Genomic DNA, 18091 nt, shown 5'->3' on the forward strand with positions numbered 1-18091 from the left:
AAATATTTAATGACTTCAACTCAAGTACATGTATAGAAATAAAAACTTATGATGCTTTGTAAAATTATCGACATCTCGCTGAATTAACAAAAATATATCGGATTAAAGTCAAACAGTTCTTTTAATCTATCTTAATGATTACATTAATCTAAATTAAATACTAATAATAACAGACTGATCAAAATTAAAATTACCTCCGCTTCCCGGTTGTCACTGAGTATATGTTTCACACAACGTATCAAAAAAAGGGGGGGGGGGTGGTTGGAATTTCTAATTTTAAATAGATCGATTGAAATACTTTTGTAACATATGATATAAATAAAGAAAAATTATTGTCATAATTACCAGCTTGCTGAAGTAGATCGGGCAAAAACTAACCAAAATTATATCGAGAAAAATCAAAGCGTTCAGGCCACGCCTACCTCATTAATAAAGCGCGCAAACCGTTCACAAAGCGTGCAGCTATTTTTAGCAAAGCGTACCGTGCAAGAAGCGAACCGTTCCGTTCACAAAGCGTACCGTACCGATCACAAAGCGAACCGTACCGTTCACAAAACGAACCGTACCGTTCACAAAGCGAACCGTACCGTTCACAAAACAAACCGTACCGTTCACAAAGCGAACCGTACCGTTCAAAAAGCGTAACGAACCGAACCGTGCAAATGGTGTAGTAGCACGTTTCAGGGTCTGTATCAATAACTACACATTATAAGAAAAAATACATGTATATATTTTTATAAATTACAAAGAGCTCACAGTCAAGACAACATAATAAAAGAGATTGCATGTTATATTTCTTGCATATCGAGCAATTCTACAAGTTGTATCATGGAAATGTAAAGGAACAATGAGAATGCCGAATTAAATTAACCCGCCCCATCTCTAAGGAATATGATTTACACAATTTAAATTTACAGCATTTGAGGATGTTTCCCCACAAGTGTCAGCTAATTGGCTAAGTGCTTCTTTGAGAAAAAGTTTTAAAAGGCAAAACATTTTAAAATAATAGTGGTCCTTCAAACAAACTTGAGTTCCTTTCACCTAGTATTATGTACGGTTAAAATTTTTGCAGTGGTTCTTGAAATAAGAATGAACGTGTAAAATATTTACGACGACGCCAGCGCCAGACAACAGGTAAATTTGGGCTAAAAATAAAATTAAAATCCAAGATTTAAAAATAAATATTTTAATATCAGGTTGTTTGACAACTATTTTTCATTAAATCTGTTCAGTGTTTCACGACATTAACTTTTCTATCAAGTTGATTTATTGATACCTAAACAGACCAATATTACAAAAAAAATCATATCCAAACATTAACGAAATGCATAATTATTAAATTGAATTAACAGGAGTTTAAAAGTTATCTTGTTTTTTAATTATAAACAACTAAAGGATAAAGTTCCGCACATTTCACATATAACCAGCATTGGGCATTGTTTTACAGGATGGGAATATTAAGAAAAACGTGTAAAATTCAGTCTAGAAACACACTGCATAAAATATATTTTTACATTGCATTATGTTCGTAAATTGAGTTATGTACTGCTATTGTGCAATAATAAAAATGCATTATACGTTAATATCTTATTGCCTTAATATTTACATTTTATAAATATCACGCGGATAATTTGATTTGTAATGTTCATGATTACAATAATTTGCAAATCTTGTGACCATTTTGTTGTTTTAATTAACACTCAAATAATTAGACTCAATTTAAAGTACGTGTACGATTGAGTTCAATCCATCATATTTTGTTTGTAGCAAACACAAGAACGATATATTTATACTTTTCAAATATGGTAAAAAAGACATTGTAAACATATCAATACATGACAAACAATGATAATGCATTTGACAATGAATGGTCCACTTGATCCTGAATATTTAATTCGTTTTTTATACTCTCGAAGACATAGAGATGCATGTATGCAAGCAATCATTTTATTTCTTTATATTGGCGATTTTATTTCGATTTTTTCTAACTTCGAAAACATCCAGTTAACAAACCTGAAAAAGAAAATATTAATTTTACATGTACATTCTGACATTCAACATTTGTTTGAACTGAATGCTTGTTACAGTAATTAAGTTTCTTAGAATCGTTAGATGATATTGTACATACCTATTATGCTGAACAGGTTCATGAATAGCTGGTGGCTTTCCGAAAATCTACTGCACAATGCTGTTCTCCAAACTACCTGGACAGAAATTTTCAACCTCATAAGAGGAACTTGTCTCCGATTTCGGCTGAAATATGAAATACATATCAACTTTAATAATTAAAACAGTGTTAGATATAATCTAAAATTTAAAAAAAAGCAGCACTAGCCAGTTCTCTTGCAAGCAAGGTCTTGTTATTTTGAAATGATAAACACAGCATGCCGGGAACCAGATTTTTTTCCAGGGGAGGGGAGGGGCGTGGAATATTTCAGCTTCCCTGGGATGTTCAAGGCATATTTCGGTCAGTTTACAATGTAAATTTAAGAAATCAGGATTTTCCGGGGGTGGGGATAAACATGCGATGGATCAAGGGTAGACACATCGTTATGTGTTTCCATATAGTATATATAAAAAAGTATACCGAAAACAAGGTATTTCTGTATTTAATGGCATTATATATGAGAAATAATTTCATCTGATTCTTTTCTGAAAAAAGAAAGAATGATATACCACTGTCATGTTTTAAGAACCAATTTAGGATTTTACAAGTTGCTGTCCTTTAAAAAAGGACTACAATACGTGGACCATTTGCATGTGTTTCCAACGAAACGTGAAAGCCTTAAGATTATCAGAGATTTCACCGACTCTAGCCCTCTGCTTTTAACCATTTAATTTGTACGTTGTATTACGTATACATGTATGTATAGCCCTGACTTTTTATCTCAGAATTTAAAGGATTCATACTTCTAAAATAATTATGATCTATCTATTAATGACGTTTGCGTGTATAGTATGAGGCATTCGGTGAATTCTACTATTTGTGCGCACATTACGATTCGCACTACTTTGTTAACTGTGCAGTGACAGCTTTGTGTAAATTAAAAATGTCATAATTTGATGCATTTGTCTTGAGATCTAAATGTTTATATACTAACATATTTATTCAATCATACTTAAATGCTTACAAAACTTTAATCGGGAAGTTCTCTAGTCTCGCCTACTATAAAAGTAAAGTTAAGTTACATGTGTATTCGGAAAACAACAAAACATTGCAAATTATGCTATTTAATGCATGTTGTAAATTCGGCATAACATTAACTTATTTCATAATACTGATAGTTCATATCACATGCCAATCATTTCTTTAAAAGGAATACTTTGTTTCTGTACTGTTTACCGACAACTTTACAATTTCAACGCCTGTGCATATGGCACGGAATCCCGGTCCCGATTCAGATAAACGTGTGCTAGCCTGGTTCCCTGAGCTACCCATTACGCACAGGAACCAGGCTAGCTCATGCGCAGGTTGAATTTTCCCTATAGCATCCGGTTTATCCTCGCTTATATATTTTCTGCGTGGACCTCAGGGTCCACGCAATAAACACAATGAAATTGAATTTGCATGAAATATGATAATTTAGCAAGCTTTATCCCTCGATCGTTTAAGTAACATTAAAACAATGTGTCGAGACAGGAACTCATAAAGATAACTACAGGAATTCCAGATAAAGACTCAACGTTTTATTTTGTGTTTAATAACTTACCCGGTGTGTCTTCAAATATTTTCTAACACTTGAATACATCTTTGAGTGAATTATTATGAATGGTCTTTCTGAAAGTCAAAAGAAAATGAAAATTAAAAAATCTAAAACATATCATGCGCGGATCCAGAAACATTCCCAAAGGGGTGGTCTGATGCATATATTTGGTTTTTCTATAATGTAAATTTAGAGAAATTTGAATTTTGCAGGAGGGGGAGGGGGTCTGGGCCTTTGGATCCACTCTTGCATATTCTTATGGTTCTACCCGAAAAAAAAATATGCTCTTTTGAAATTAAAAACATGTCCTTTTGACATTGTTTATAAAAAGGGAAGTTATCCAAAAATACACAAACAATTTTCTAATGAAGCGCGCGATTATTTCCTCTCGGCAGAAGGTGAACGCGGTATAATATATATTCTCAGGTAAACCAAGGAATAAGACGTTATAAAAACGTCTATATAATTCAACGTCAGACTGGACTGTGCGGCCTGTATAGGCAATGTTTATACAAGAAATAATAACTCCAAAATAAGAAATGTACATTGCTCTGAATGTTATTCATATACTTCTGAAAATTGGGTGTTTTTCAAATTTAGAATAAACTTTAAAGTGTCCACTATTACTTTAACAACGTATTATAGTGTATACAAAACGAAATACTAATAACCCCTCCTCCCCCGAAACGAAATTAAAGATCTCAGTTATATTGCACATGAATGCATTGATCAGCAAATGTAACTTTGCTGCAATCACAATCACAAATTTACAATACATTTCAGGCAGATCCAAATTTTAATTTTATTCCGGGGGGGGGGGTGGGGGGGCTATTGTTGTCAGATTTTCTGTGTAAATCTTATTTTCCGGAGTGGGGGGGGGGGGGGGAGTAGGAACTATATATGATCAACATCCGATGCACGGATTCAGAAGGAAGGGATAGCATATACAGATAAGATTAAGTATTTTTGTAACGATGTTGATTTAAACTTTGATCAGTTCGGGATTGCCTCTCTCCACATGTTACATAGAACATTTATCTGCACTCTATATTATAGGTAAAATAAATGTGGGATAGGGACTGTTTCATTATCTTAATTATTATTAATGTCTTTAGCTACAGTGTTTTGATGAAATGAAAATTTAAAATAATGTAAACAGTTCAAGGTGCCCAGTGTAACGTGCATGTCCCTATCGCACCCTTGTTAGAAAATATTTTTTCTTAATTTACAAATAAAAATTAAATTACAATATGGAGCCCCCCCCCCCCACTCCATTTTTTGCCAAGAAGCGGTGAACATTGTGTGCCTGTTATCACTTATTCCTAAAGAATGCACGTGAGACTGACAAAGAGCAACATATTCTACACATATAATATTTCATATCTTTATTTTGATCATCTTATACTGAGGGTTTAAAAAACAATTTATCTGTAATTTATCTGTAATCCTGAATTCAAACTTTTACAAATCAGTAATTAGTGGTTAGCAATATTAAATTAAACTCAATACTTACGACGATCAACTTCAATGGCTGGTTGTACAAACCCAAGGGATAATCCCGACGAAGATATTTATAGATACCAGAAACGTTTGATGGTATGGCTAGTCTGAGGAAGCCCATGGTACGCTTTAACATCTGTAGTGGTTTTATGTAAAGGGACAAATTTATTACTATAAAAATGAATATTGTGTATATGAATGATGATATTTGAAGCTGGCGTACAATATTATTTATAAAAGAAAACATATTTTTTTTAATTTTCCAAGCAATAAGCTGCAGCTACTTTCGCTTTTGATTCGAAGAATGAACCAGAAGCGTTGCATATGTTTATTTTTCAAACTTTAGCTTATCCCTTGATGATAAATTCAGCCATTGTGTTATTCGGTCATAGCACGAATTAAAATTTATAGTACTCCGGCCTGCGAAAAGATGTCAACAATAATGATGCTCAATTTACATGGAAACCAGTGATGTCGGAAGCAAATTATTATGGGGGGGGGGCTAGACTCATCAAAAATCTTCACAAGAAAAAAAAAGATTATTGTTATAGTTGGGACTAACCTAAAAAAAAAGTGGGCCGAGCCCCCCCCCCCCCCCTCCCGGTTTCGACGCATATGGTTTCAATGAGGTCGCACCCCTAGGTAAAACAAAATTTTCCTCGCCCCCCTACCACCCCCAAACCCCGCCCCGGCGCCCTTTAAAATAAATTCTGGATTTGTCGTGCACCCCACTTTATCAGATCTAACAGAGGACCGGTTAAATTTAGGTCAATTAAATAATAATGCTCAGTGCGTATCTCGAGTAAACTGAAGGAAAGAGAGTTCACTTGAATGGGGTTTATTTCACTCCCAACTTTTGATTTGATTTGAACATAGTTTTTTGTACAGAATTACAACTGGGGTTGGGCATAAGTTCAAAAACTTAGACCGCCCTCTCCCAGTTCGCAACTTTTCGCTTTAATTTGTGTGAATGATTAGAGATATAGTTCGGTAGGATGCTACTTGGCTTTTTACTGTTGCCAATGATGAAAAGAGAAACAAATTTCCTTATAATAAAAACGAGATCTTAGTATTCTAGCATCAGCTGGAAAGTGTGCATGAAACTACAGAGATAATATACAAATTTCAAAACACTATGTAATGCGCGAAAGCGTTATATTGATTTCACGATTATATCTAATCTCATAAGGATGAACAATTCCGCGAAAGAATGAAAATTCATAACGCTTTTATTTAGAATGCAAAAAAAAAAAAAAAAAAAAAAAAACAACAACAACAACAACCAAGAACAACGCATCTTAACTGTTGTCATTTAGTTTATAAAATAGGAAATTATTGGTACTTTTAAATATATTATTTCTTAGCCGAGGAACATTTCTACCGTTTTAAATCAACCTTCTCTCACTGAACAGTTCTCTCATGTTGTAAATTTTGAATTAATTGTTAAAACAAATTTTACATTTTTTTTTGTATTTTGACTAGTTATGACAGTTCTATGTAGGTCTACAATATATTATTGCAGACGGTGAAATCAAATTTTTGATAACGTATTTCTCATAATATTATAGACATATATAAAAAAAATGAACCGAAAATATGAATGCATAATCAAATGGTAAGTAAGATATAAGTAATTAGATTATATAAAATATAGATTCAAGAAAAAACACTTAATTATATAGTTCCTCATCAAAATAATGGAAAAGAAAAACAAATTCCTTAAAAACTAAACGATATAATTTTAATTTGATAGAACGTAAACTAAATAAATGTACATATGTGAATTCGCCTTACACCTGTTTCATTTTAAATTATTCTCAGTGACGATTTACATGCTCGCGGGCAAATTTCAAAGATTTGTTTTTTTTTTCTTCGATGAATTGGTACTGATTACTAAAAATCGAAAAAAGGTAAAAAAGTTAATAAGACAAATTTACCTTAAGTCTTTTTTTTTTTTTATAGAACAACCTTGGATCCTAAATCAAGTGCACAGGATCTGCCCAAGTATGGCCTTTGTGAGACCGTTTTAGAACACAGCTACTATGACTTTTATCATGTCAACCTCTGCACGCCATGTTTAGGCAAACACATCTCGGATGGAAATGTTAAACATAAAATAGTACCGTCCAAGGAACGTTTATCCAAAATGTGGAACACTTCAAAACAAAAACTGTGAATTACAGTGCAAAGATTGCAACGTTCACTACCCAGAAAATTTATGAACACCACAGGAAAGACGAAAATACAGAAAATACAACAGAATCATATCATCGCACAGATCAATTGTTGAAAGGTCAGTTGCAAAACTGAAAGCCTAGATTATAGTTTTACGAAAGTTTTAAAAAGCTTCATATTTGAATATAATTTTGAAAAAATTTTGAAAAAATTATTTATATAATAATTCTGAAATAAAATGATATTTATACATACAAGAACTGTTGTTCAAATGAGCGTTGTTACCCATGGTCTGGGCCGCTTGTATTATATTAAATCTTTTCAGTTCCTTGGCCGTTTAGGAACTTAAAGATTGGAGAGGAGTTTAATATCTCTTTGCTTTAACCGTTTAATTGCTTCTGGATTGAAAAAGTTTCTGGTTTTTGAAAATATTTTTAATTTTTTTCTTTTGTTTATGTTACCTCAGACCACAATAGTTAAAAAACTTTAATTTGTTATAAAACAATTATAAACGTCAGGGGTCCGTGTCCCGCGGCCAAATGTGGACTGAAGCTTTTTAATAAAGCTAAACCTGTTTTAATTAGATTGTTGACAACGGCGATAGTGATGAACGGGGAATATCTGATCAGGAAGCAACCAGAGCAGGACCAGCCATGTTTAAGACACGCATGCCAGGCAGTTAGAGATTGTGTCATTTCTTGTTAACAAGGTATGTTATCTATCTATAATTGCGTTTAAACGTATTTAATACATTAGATGCGAGCTACTGTGATTGAAACATATAATTCTAATTACATTAGAAATTAAGCTACTTTCGCTTTGATTATATAACATTCTGTTTAACTTCTGAGTCAAGTACAACTATTTCGACTTCGTTTATTATAAACTAATGATTTTCAAAAGTGTTAAGGTTAAGTTTTGAAAAGTGTTTTATGATTTGTATCAAAGTCTGACTTAAAAAGAAAAATATTACTCAAAAAGGGGAGTGGTGTTTAAGGGAAGTATAACATATCGTTCAGTCCGATTTTACGTACAGTTTGGATTTTTTTTATCATTTTCATTAAACAAACAATCATTAGTTTTAAATTTTCTTTCTTAGAAATGCCATGGATTCTCATTCTATTGGCCAGGATGTGACACGGTGTGAGCTTTGTGAGACCGCCATAGTACACAACTACTGTGACTTTTGTCATGTCAACCTATGCACGCCATGTATAGGCAAACACATCTCAGATGGATATGACAAACATAAAATAGTCCCATTCCAGGAACGAAGATCAACCCTTATTTATCCGAAATGTCGAATACATCAAAACAAAACTTGTGAATTACAGTGCAAAGATTGCAACATTTTTGTTTGTTCTTCCTGTACTGCATCAAAACAGCACAAGGGACATAACTTTGTAGAAGTTACAGAAGTTTACAATGAAAAGAAAGAAATTATTAAGAAAGACACAAAAGAGTTGGAGAATCTTATTTCTCCTACGTATGAAGAAATTGCTCTGGACTTGGAAAATCAGCTTGCCAACCTGGATGGAGGATATGAGAAACTTACAACAACAATGTCCAAACAAGGAGAGCAATGGCACAGAGAAATCGATTTCGTCATCAAAAAAATGAAATCCGATTTAGAAGAGATAAAAGTAAAGCATAGAGACATTTTAAGGAAACATTTGGATGAAATCAAACATATACAGTCTCTCATAAAACACACATCTCTGGCCTTGAGAAAAATTGAGAAGTCCACTGATATATCTCCAACCATTGAATACAGCTCTAAAATCAGACAGTTCCGAAAACTCCCACCCAAGGTTCAGGTTTCCCTCCCAACATTCATTCCAAAAGCAATAGACCGAAAGCAGCTGTATAGTTTGTATGGACAAATCACCCCATTATCTTCTACCAAAGAAAATGTATTGTCACTAAACCAACCCAACACTTCAGCAAGAGAATTACTGGATAAACCGGAACATGTTGCCACAATACAGACTGGGTATGGAATAGTTCGCAGCGTTTCCTGTCTTAATGAAGACAAGATATGGGCAAGTGGACAAACAAATTATATCAAATGCTTTAACATTAAAGGCGTGTTACTTCAAACAATCAAACTAGCTTCAGGATCTTTCCCTGATGATATAGCCATAGACAGTGATGGGAATCTTTTGTACACTTTGTGGAAAACAGGGAGAGTTAGTATTGTAAAGAATGGACAGACAGAAGTGTTGATCACAATGCAGGGTTGGGCAGCATCACAACTGTGTGTCACCTCTACCGATGATATCCTAGTTACCATTTTCAGTGATGATAAAACTCAATCCAAAGTTGTCCGTTACTCGGGATCTACAGAGAAACAATCAATTCAATATGACAGATACGGTAAATCCTTGTACTCAGGAAATGCAAATATTAAACCCATTACTGAAAACAGAAATCATGACATATGTGTAGCTGATTTTGAGGCTGGTGCTGTAGTGGTGGTGAATCATGACGGAAAACTCAAATGGAGATACACCGGTCGTCCGTCAAGTACCAAGAACTTATCATTTAAACCCTTCGGTATCACAACAGACAGTCAGAGTCGTATCCTGACAGCAGACTTCAACAACCATCGTATCCATATTCTGGATCAGGATGGACAGTTTCTTCGTTACATTGATAACTGTGATCTGCAGTATCCTCTTGGCTTATGTGTGGACAATAACGACAATCTGTTTGTGTGTGGATTTACCAAAGGCAATGTGGAGAAAATCAAATATTTAAGATAGACATCACCCATTGCTGAAATGTGATGTTAATAAAAAAGTGACCTTTTTCTGAAAACAAGCTTATCAAATTTCCTTAGAATTTTCTTTTAAATAAATTCTAAATTGTAGTGTTTTACTCTTATTGATTTATTTATTCTATTCATTCACTTTTCATAAATAATGATGAGATTAATTTTCATTGAATATACTGTATAAAAAGAAATATTCCCCCCTTTCATTTTAGCCCCTTTTGCCTTCCTTGTCAGTGGTCGAGTTTAAAATGGGCGAATTTGAATGTTTCAAATTACAACACAATTGTGTCTGGGCTAATACAAGACGGAATGAAACTATTTGCAGGTAAAGAAGGGCAAAAAAAAAATGGGGTGAAAATAACCCTGTATATGGTAGCTTATCCAGCAATATGTTTTAGATTAAAAGTAATTTTATGTTAATTGGTAACCACTGTTTATTCATAATATACAACAATTGTACAAAATCGGGAAAGCTTTGTCTGTATTTAATATACATCTACTGTAGCAAAAAAAAGTTAAGTGTCAAGTGACATGAGATTTTTTCAATATAAAGCTACGTGTAGATTTCAGATAAATAAGATTTGATCTTTGATAAACCAATTTTTCAAAAAACAATAGAATACGATTAAAAGTAGCAACGGAAAATTAATACAAAACAGTTAACGCTTGTGACGTCGTCCTGGCGTTTTTTAACGAGATTCGTCAAAGTTGTATCTACCTCTCTTACCAAAAGTGTCATAAAATGCTTAAAAACACAAGACCTTGTCTATCTTTGTATAATTGTGCTTAGAAAAAATTCGCTAATTCGATTTGACAAAAATGAGTTTGTGAAATGTTGACCTTAAAGGTCCTTTTTTCGTGACGACAGTCAATTCAAAACCTGTAATAAGGAGCTGTGGAACACTTGATCAGGGTTAATGCCCACCCCTAATCATTTTAGACTCAAAAAATATAAAAATTGTGCTCGTTAATATATTTAATATCATATTGACATTATAATCACATACTGGTGAGCTTTACTTTATAATGTGGTACTTTTGGAATAAACATATTAAGTAAATTGAATAACCAAAACAAATTGCATTGTTAGTAAATATATTCAGGAAGTTAACATGAAGAGACGCAAAATGAACAGTGTAATTATTTTATTTACAAATTACAGCATACCATAATGACTAAATGAAAATGAAAAAGAAAAACCCCGTATTTATCAAATGTTTCTAGCATTTGATTAAGCAATTTTGGTCCGAAAGATAATTTTGTTTATCAATATGCAGGATAAAATATAATGTACCATGTATCCTCAAATGGCACAAATCCACTATTGTATATTGAATGGAAGTATATCCATAAAATCCACATATTTAGTCTTGACAGGAAATTTTAAAGTAAAAATGCAAAAATGTACAAACATAAAAATAAATAAACACTGACATTTGATAAAGAAATGTTTCTTTGAAAATCAAACAACAACGAAAGTATATTCATGTTGTAATTATAAATACAGGCCATAATGAGCGATACGAATTTTTATTATCACTAATTTTTTACATATACTTCATTACAAATGACATGTATGTAAAATGTCACTATGATGAACAAGTACTTACTTATCTTATATCGAAACAATGAAAAGGTTCAATGCAATGGTTAATTTTACATATTATAATTGTACGTGTCCCAAAATATTTGTAGCATTAAAATCTGCATGCGCAAATAAAAAGGTGTGATTGGGAAATTTCAAATTTCTTAAAACAACAAGGTAATATTTACTAAATATATGAATTGAAGCCCTACCCCTTTCCAAGTCCCGGATGTTTTCCCTGCTACGCGCATGACCTGTACAAATTATTAGCATTTTTAAGAAGAATGGTATCAAGCAATTGGGGGGGGGGGGGTAATTATTTTACAAGAATACCAAAACAACCAACAACAGGTGATTTACGCACTTAATCATAAATGTATAGTAATGTTGCTTGTCTTATTAAAATATATAACTTCAAAAAATGATATTGGATGGCTTTTTGGTTTATCAGAGTTCGAATTCAATAATACGTATAATTTCCGTTTTATTTTCGAAAACCTCTATATAAGTTGTCGATTTCTTTTTTTTTACACTTACATAAAGGCGGGAGCACTATTCATGATTTACCGTATTCAGGTATTTTATTCACCCGAACATTGGACGGAAAAATTTGTAGATATGCTTTTAATAGAAATGTAACAGTACTGCACTTGAAAGGAATAATCAATGAAACCAGACTGACCCTGGCACACATATTTCACGAATCCTTAGTTCCCTACGCTCTATTGATTTATATTTATATTTACATACCAAATGCATTTAATCAATGACGCAAATAGCGTACTGTTGGAGTGCAAGTGGAATTTTTACATAATTATACAATAAGAAAAATACACAAAACGTTGAATATATGATATTTAATCACATAGTTACTAAGATTATATTAAAAAATAAATAAAGAATCATTCTTTGAATATTACATGGTGATAAATATGATAGTGATTGTTCAAATTTAATGTACATTTAGCATGAACTTGTATATGTGATAACCCCCTTGATTACCTCTTTTTTATAAAAGACAATGTAATAAATATTTAAAATCAATCTATTTATTTATATAAACCCTTACTCCGTTTCAAAACGGTTTAAATACGATAGAGTCTCGGGTTTTATATAAAGTTAGAAATATTTGTATCATCAATTTGTAAATATATCGTTGGAAGATTTTTTGAAACTCAGCGCGGTGAATTTGTTGATGATTTTTCCGCACATATGTGTGTTAATGTACCGAAGGCAATGTGAATAAAATCAAATATTTAAGATAGAAATGATCCATTGTTAAAATTTATCTATAAAAACCCTGTTACTATAAATATCGATGATCAGGAAATTCTGTTCTTTATTTTTTTTTCCCCTACGCATACTCGCTAATGTGCACATCTATAAGGATCTCGTTCTAATAATATTGATGACGAGCGTCCCTTTTTATAAAAAATTACGTCATCAGCAGAAGATCAGCCTCTATTATGCTATTTATGCACCAAACACAAATATTTAAAATTCATTTTTATATATTGGAATCCAAACACCAAACCGTCAACCATCTACAAAAATCCATAAAACAAAATACAAATTCAAAGCAGAGCAACACGGACCTTCAAATATATATCGATAGAATCAGGGAGCATCCTCTGCTGACCGGTCACACCCGCATTATGCTATTTGTTGTAATTGGGGGAAAAAACGGAAAAGTCCGTAGACAATTAGATGATTAATTATGGCATAACAATTAATATGAAAAACGTCAGTCGGAATGCGATCCAGTGGAAGATTGTATTTGCTGACAAGGTCGTTGTATCGACTATAGAACTTACGAAAAGATGACTTCAAACGAGACTGTTGATAGTCCTGTTTTATCAACTTGCTTGTCGGTAGATTGTCTCGCCCTAGAAACTGTTCATACGAAGAGCATACGCTTGCGAGTATTGAGTTAACTGAGAGACAAAAACACCATACTGGTACTGTACCAGTTATCGGCTAAGACCAGTTATCGGCTAAACTGAGGGTTCGGTTCTATAACACGCGAATATCCGAGATTTTTTAATTCAGTCATCTGTTTCTAATAAAGAAAAGTAAGTTTGCTTGAAAACTTTTTTCAATATGTTTTAAACATGAGCTTTAACGATCATTGTTTACCGCTGATTTACATCTTTGCACTTTCAGCTGTGGGGGAAGTGACGTAATAAGTTAAAAATAGAATATGACCTTGTTGTGATACGTAATTATACCCCTTCTTTGATTTGACATATAATATCAATACATAAAAGATTTATAAAGAAAAGGAACTAACTAAATTCCGAGAGATTCATGGCGCAGTTGAACGCCTGATTGTACAAATATGCATTGATTAGCGTACGATTGTGTGTATTACCGTATTGATGATAAAAGAATAATTTCATGAGTTTAATTTATGTATAATAACCCCTACGACCTATAGGCTGACCCCGCAAGGGACATTATTCAATCAACACTTTGCAGAATATAAAATCAACATGTACAAGGATTTTACTATGTTATTATCACGAAGCCGATAACTGGTACAGTAAATCATAAAACCTAGGCAAATTCGGGGCTTGCTAAAAAGCACAGAAACAATATGTTTTGGATTCTAAATGATGATATAATGTAACCGATGGATAAATAAGGAGTTCACAATTTAAAGTATGAAAAGTTTCATTCCAATATATCAAGAAATAAGGAAACACGAAAAGAAAACGTAAAATTATAGCCGATAACTGGTACAGTGCCAGTATGCAGGTATTATTGCTACATAAGTAAGAAAAGTTTACTATAGAAAAATTAAAGTCATCGCGTTTATCATAAAGTTTTGTTGAAGGTTACCATCAATGTCCATTTCCAGTAAAATATCCAAATATGAAACAGGTGACGCAGACTCTATGGTATCTTTTATTTCAAGTTCACTGGGATATACCGAGTCGACGTAAGAATGGAAATACAATTTGTGTTAAACGTAGTGTATAAGGAACAGTGTTAACGATTATCACCATCAACTATTATCATAAAAAGTGGAGGGAAAAGAATACACACACTTATATTTATGCTTATCTGGGTTATAATATATCTTTATTTAAGGAGGCCCGTTCTGCTGCTTTTTGGGAACCAACCTTTGTGGTTATTTTTTAACAGATATTCTGTACCATATATTGATCCTATTTTTTTTCTTCATATTTTGCTAATTTTAATTGTAACATTCAAAATTTTTCTGATAAGACTTTAAAATATTATTTTGCATGTTAAATCTTTTCTGCCAAAAACCAGTTATTATTTAATGCAAAAAGGTTACCTATTCATTATTTGGTGATTAAGTTAAAAATATTTATTTTGTATTTATTTAACATACAGTATTTTTAATGAAATGTGTTGTTAAGATAAGATTAATTGCATTTTGTTCCATAATCTATTCATATAAATAATACATGAGGAAGAAGCGATCTACCTCTAAGTTACAAATTTGCTATATAAATGGTATATCAAATGCACCATAACCCCCCAATTTGTGCTTTAATTTTAAGTTAAGCGTTTGTTTGTTACTATCAAAATACTATACAATACTATACTCTATTAGCAAACATCATTAATGCGAACACTTTTGAATATAGGATCAACCTTTCTTAAAAGATATTTGTCTTAGGATTGAATCAATGAATTTAACTTTATTTAATTAATTTCCCATGTTATTGAAAAAGTAAAGATTTATGACAAACAATGTCGTCTGAAATTAGTAAGGTGGATTGCTTATTTATGTGAAAAGTGTACATATATTTTTAAATTGATGCTGCTTTTTTCGCAAAGTTTAGTTAGATTTGTTACATTGGGTCCGAAAAGAATCCAATCATTAGTAACTGTTAAAATCAAATACTAGTAAAATGGACTGTGGCGTAGTATGGAATGAACATCATTTCATCTGTTTCAGGGTTACAGTCGGTAGGTTGCCAAAAACGTGTTGCAAGCAACACGTATCTAGGTTTCCAGGACAGAAAGGATCAACTCGTATATCTGTAAATCGTTTTAGAGTAAGATTCTCCTCGTTGATCTCATTACACATATTTTTGTGCAAATTCTCATCATCCTCTAGATAAGCTTTCAGTCTCTTGACTCGGCTGTCCAGTAGACAAACTGTTTTCTTCATTTCCTCAATGGTTTTGTCAATGGAAATTGATGCTTGTCCTTCTTCCTCTTCTAATTGTGCTATTGCTTTATTTTTCAAATATGTAAAACTTTTAACTTGTTTGCCATATTGTTCTTCCATTTCATGTTTTACATGACTGACCTCATCAAATAAGGATTTCTTTTTCTTTTCCTCTTCTACTTGCGACTGTTTAACGAAAGGCAACCAATAGTTTTCTATCGTTTCCACTTCTTCTTTAAGTTTACGTCTGATCTCGCACGTGCATCGGTATGTCTTGTTTTACATTAGTACCCCTGGAGTATTCAGATAACAAAATAACAGAATGACCCCGTGTTAATCTTTTTGATTCATGGGTGATTTTGCAGTCCTTGCACAGATGACCACGGTATGTTTTACAATGATAATCTGCTGCTTCTTGTTCAGTTATCGCACTCAACATCCTAAAAAATGAAATTGCAATATTCAATAATACGAGTACTATTAAAATATAGAGTGAATACTACTAGATGGAATAAGGTTTTCACCAAGTTAAGCGCAGTTTTTAAAGTACTCTCTCTCTCTCTCTCCTTCTTTCTCTCTCTCTCTCTCTCTCTCTCTCTCTCTCTCTCTCTCTCTCTCTCTCTCTCTCTCTCTTAAATATATGCTAGAAATTGATTTGCACCTAATCAGTACATTTTGCTATTTAGAAAAAATCAAATCAAAAGTAATGTTACAATCTATTTAATCGTTCTTTGGAATGATGAACTCACCTTTTCGTACATGTAAATATAGTTAACTAAAACTACAAGGATGGTATAGGGTTGTAATTTATAGTGTGTTAAAGCGTTAGCTGACCTCAAGAAAAAGGCTTGCTCTGTGTTAAGGTACACAAACAAGGCAAATGGTGCCAGAGTTCAAAGTCACTCTGTGTTAACCACGTGATAAATACGTATCACTTCGCACCTAGCTTTATAACCTTATGGTCAGCGAATCATCTGGAAATGTAAACGACTTTTTTGTGGTCTATTTCTTTGCACCAAGGTTATCCCCATTATCTGTGTTGAAGCACTGCTGGATATTACTTTGTTGTTTTAGTCGTTATTTAACGTACACATGGTTTACTTACCACTCCCGTCTTCATATCAAACAATATCAAACTGATTCACCTTTAATGGTACTTTATTTAAAAACAAAAAAAAATTAAAAACAAGAAAACAAACCACAACTCAAAACAAAAGAAGGAAACAGACGTTAACAAGCCCCCCCCCCCCCCCCCCAAAAAAAAAAAAAAATTAAATAAATAAATAAATAAAACAAAACAAAAACAAACAAATTAAATAATTTCACAAATTTGAACAAAAAAATCTGACGGCCACCCGAACTGCTATTACTAAAAATTGATTGGAATGTTTATATAATTATTCAATTCGTCTAGTTTAGTAAGCTACACACATACACACTTGATGTGAATAACATATAACAACCAGCATTTAGAATATATAAAGTTTTCAGGGAGAGTATGACAATACAATCATTTTTTTTACACGTATGTCTTGTATTTACTCTTATGTCTTGTATTTACACGTATGATTTGTATGTCTGAGAGGATTTATATAAGCAAGCCTGCAGTCCCATCCGTGATATATTGCATAATAAAATAAATTAATTTAAATTAAAAATAAATAAATAATTTTTTTTTTACACAAGTGCAGAAGCACATACAATTCAGTTCATGTATCAACGTAATGGAAGAGTTATGGGACATTGTATGTCTGTTTATAAAGAACATTGAACTATTTTTAATCAATTGCTGAAAATTATATTAACATAAGTGATAAGGAATCATTCTTTGAATATTTTGAGATGATCAAATAAGGCCGCGCGGGATTAAATCTATCATACAGCTCTTCGGGCTTTATTGGATTTGATCAGTATTTGACCGTATTTGATCACATCATAATACTAAAAAATGATTCCTTATTTCTTAATAATAATTCGCTTCACGGTTTATTCAACAAAAACTGACCCAACTCGGTAGGTACTCATATTAATTTGGTAGCTATTTAATAATGCATTCCTTAAAATGAAATATATAATATAAATATTTTGAATACATATGAAATATTTCATGGCTAGTTCTGAGTAAACGTACCAGTAATCTTAGGTCGTTAAATTCTGAAGTTTTATTTAGCTGATTCGATCATTTATCCTGAATCTACTAA

At 32.5% G+C, this 18091-nt stretch overlaps 1 protein-coding gene and 2 long non-coding RNA genes across 3 annotated transcripts in view; 2 read left to right on the forward strand and 1 right to left on the reverse strand.

Annotated features, from left to right (window-relative positions):
* The window catches only part of LOC105336714 (uncharacterized), a 408324-nt gene that overhangs the window by 155011 nt on the left and 235222 nt on the right, over positions 1-18091 (forward strand). The window lies entirely within an intron of this gene.
* On the reverse strand, positions 1924-2232 carry LOC136273628 (uncharacterized). The gene is made up of 2 exons (XR_010711804.1): positions 2129-2232; positions 1924-2013 (listed from the first exon to the last, which is right to left on the reverse strand). It is a non-coding gene; the product is annotated as an uncharacterized lncRNA (long non-coding RNA).
* LOC136269875 (tripartite motif-containing protein 3-like) lies at positions 8001-10198 on the forward strand. The gene is made up of 2 exons (XM_066065442.1): positions 8001-8088; positions 8479-10198. Exon 2 carries the CDS (start codon positions 8486-8488, stop codon positions 10142-10144), a length of 1659 nt encoding a protein of 552 aa, XP_065921514.1. The 5' UTR covers positions 8001-8088; positions 8479-8485; the 3' UTR covers positions 10145-10198.

This window comes from Magallana gigas, chromosome 1, assembly GCF_963853765.1.
Source record: "Magallana gigas chromosome 1, xbMagGiga1.1, whole genome shotgun sequence".
NCBI lineage: Eukaryota > Metazoa > Mollusca > Bivalvia > Ostreida > Ostreidae > Magallana > Magallana gigas.

Excerpts from the sequence above, each read along its gene's own strand:
- LOC136269875 (XM_066065442.1), top strand. The coding sequence starts at position 8,486 with ATGGATTCTCATTCTATTGGCCAGGATGTGACACGGTGTGAGCTTTGT.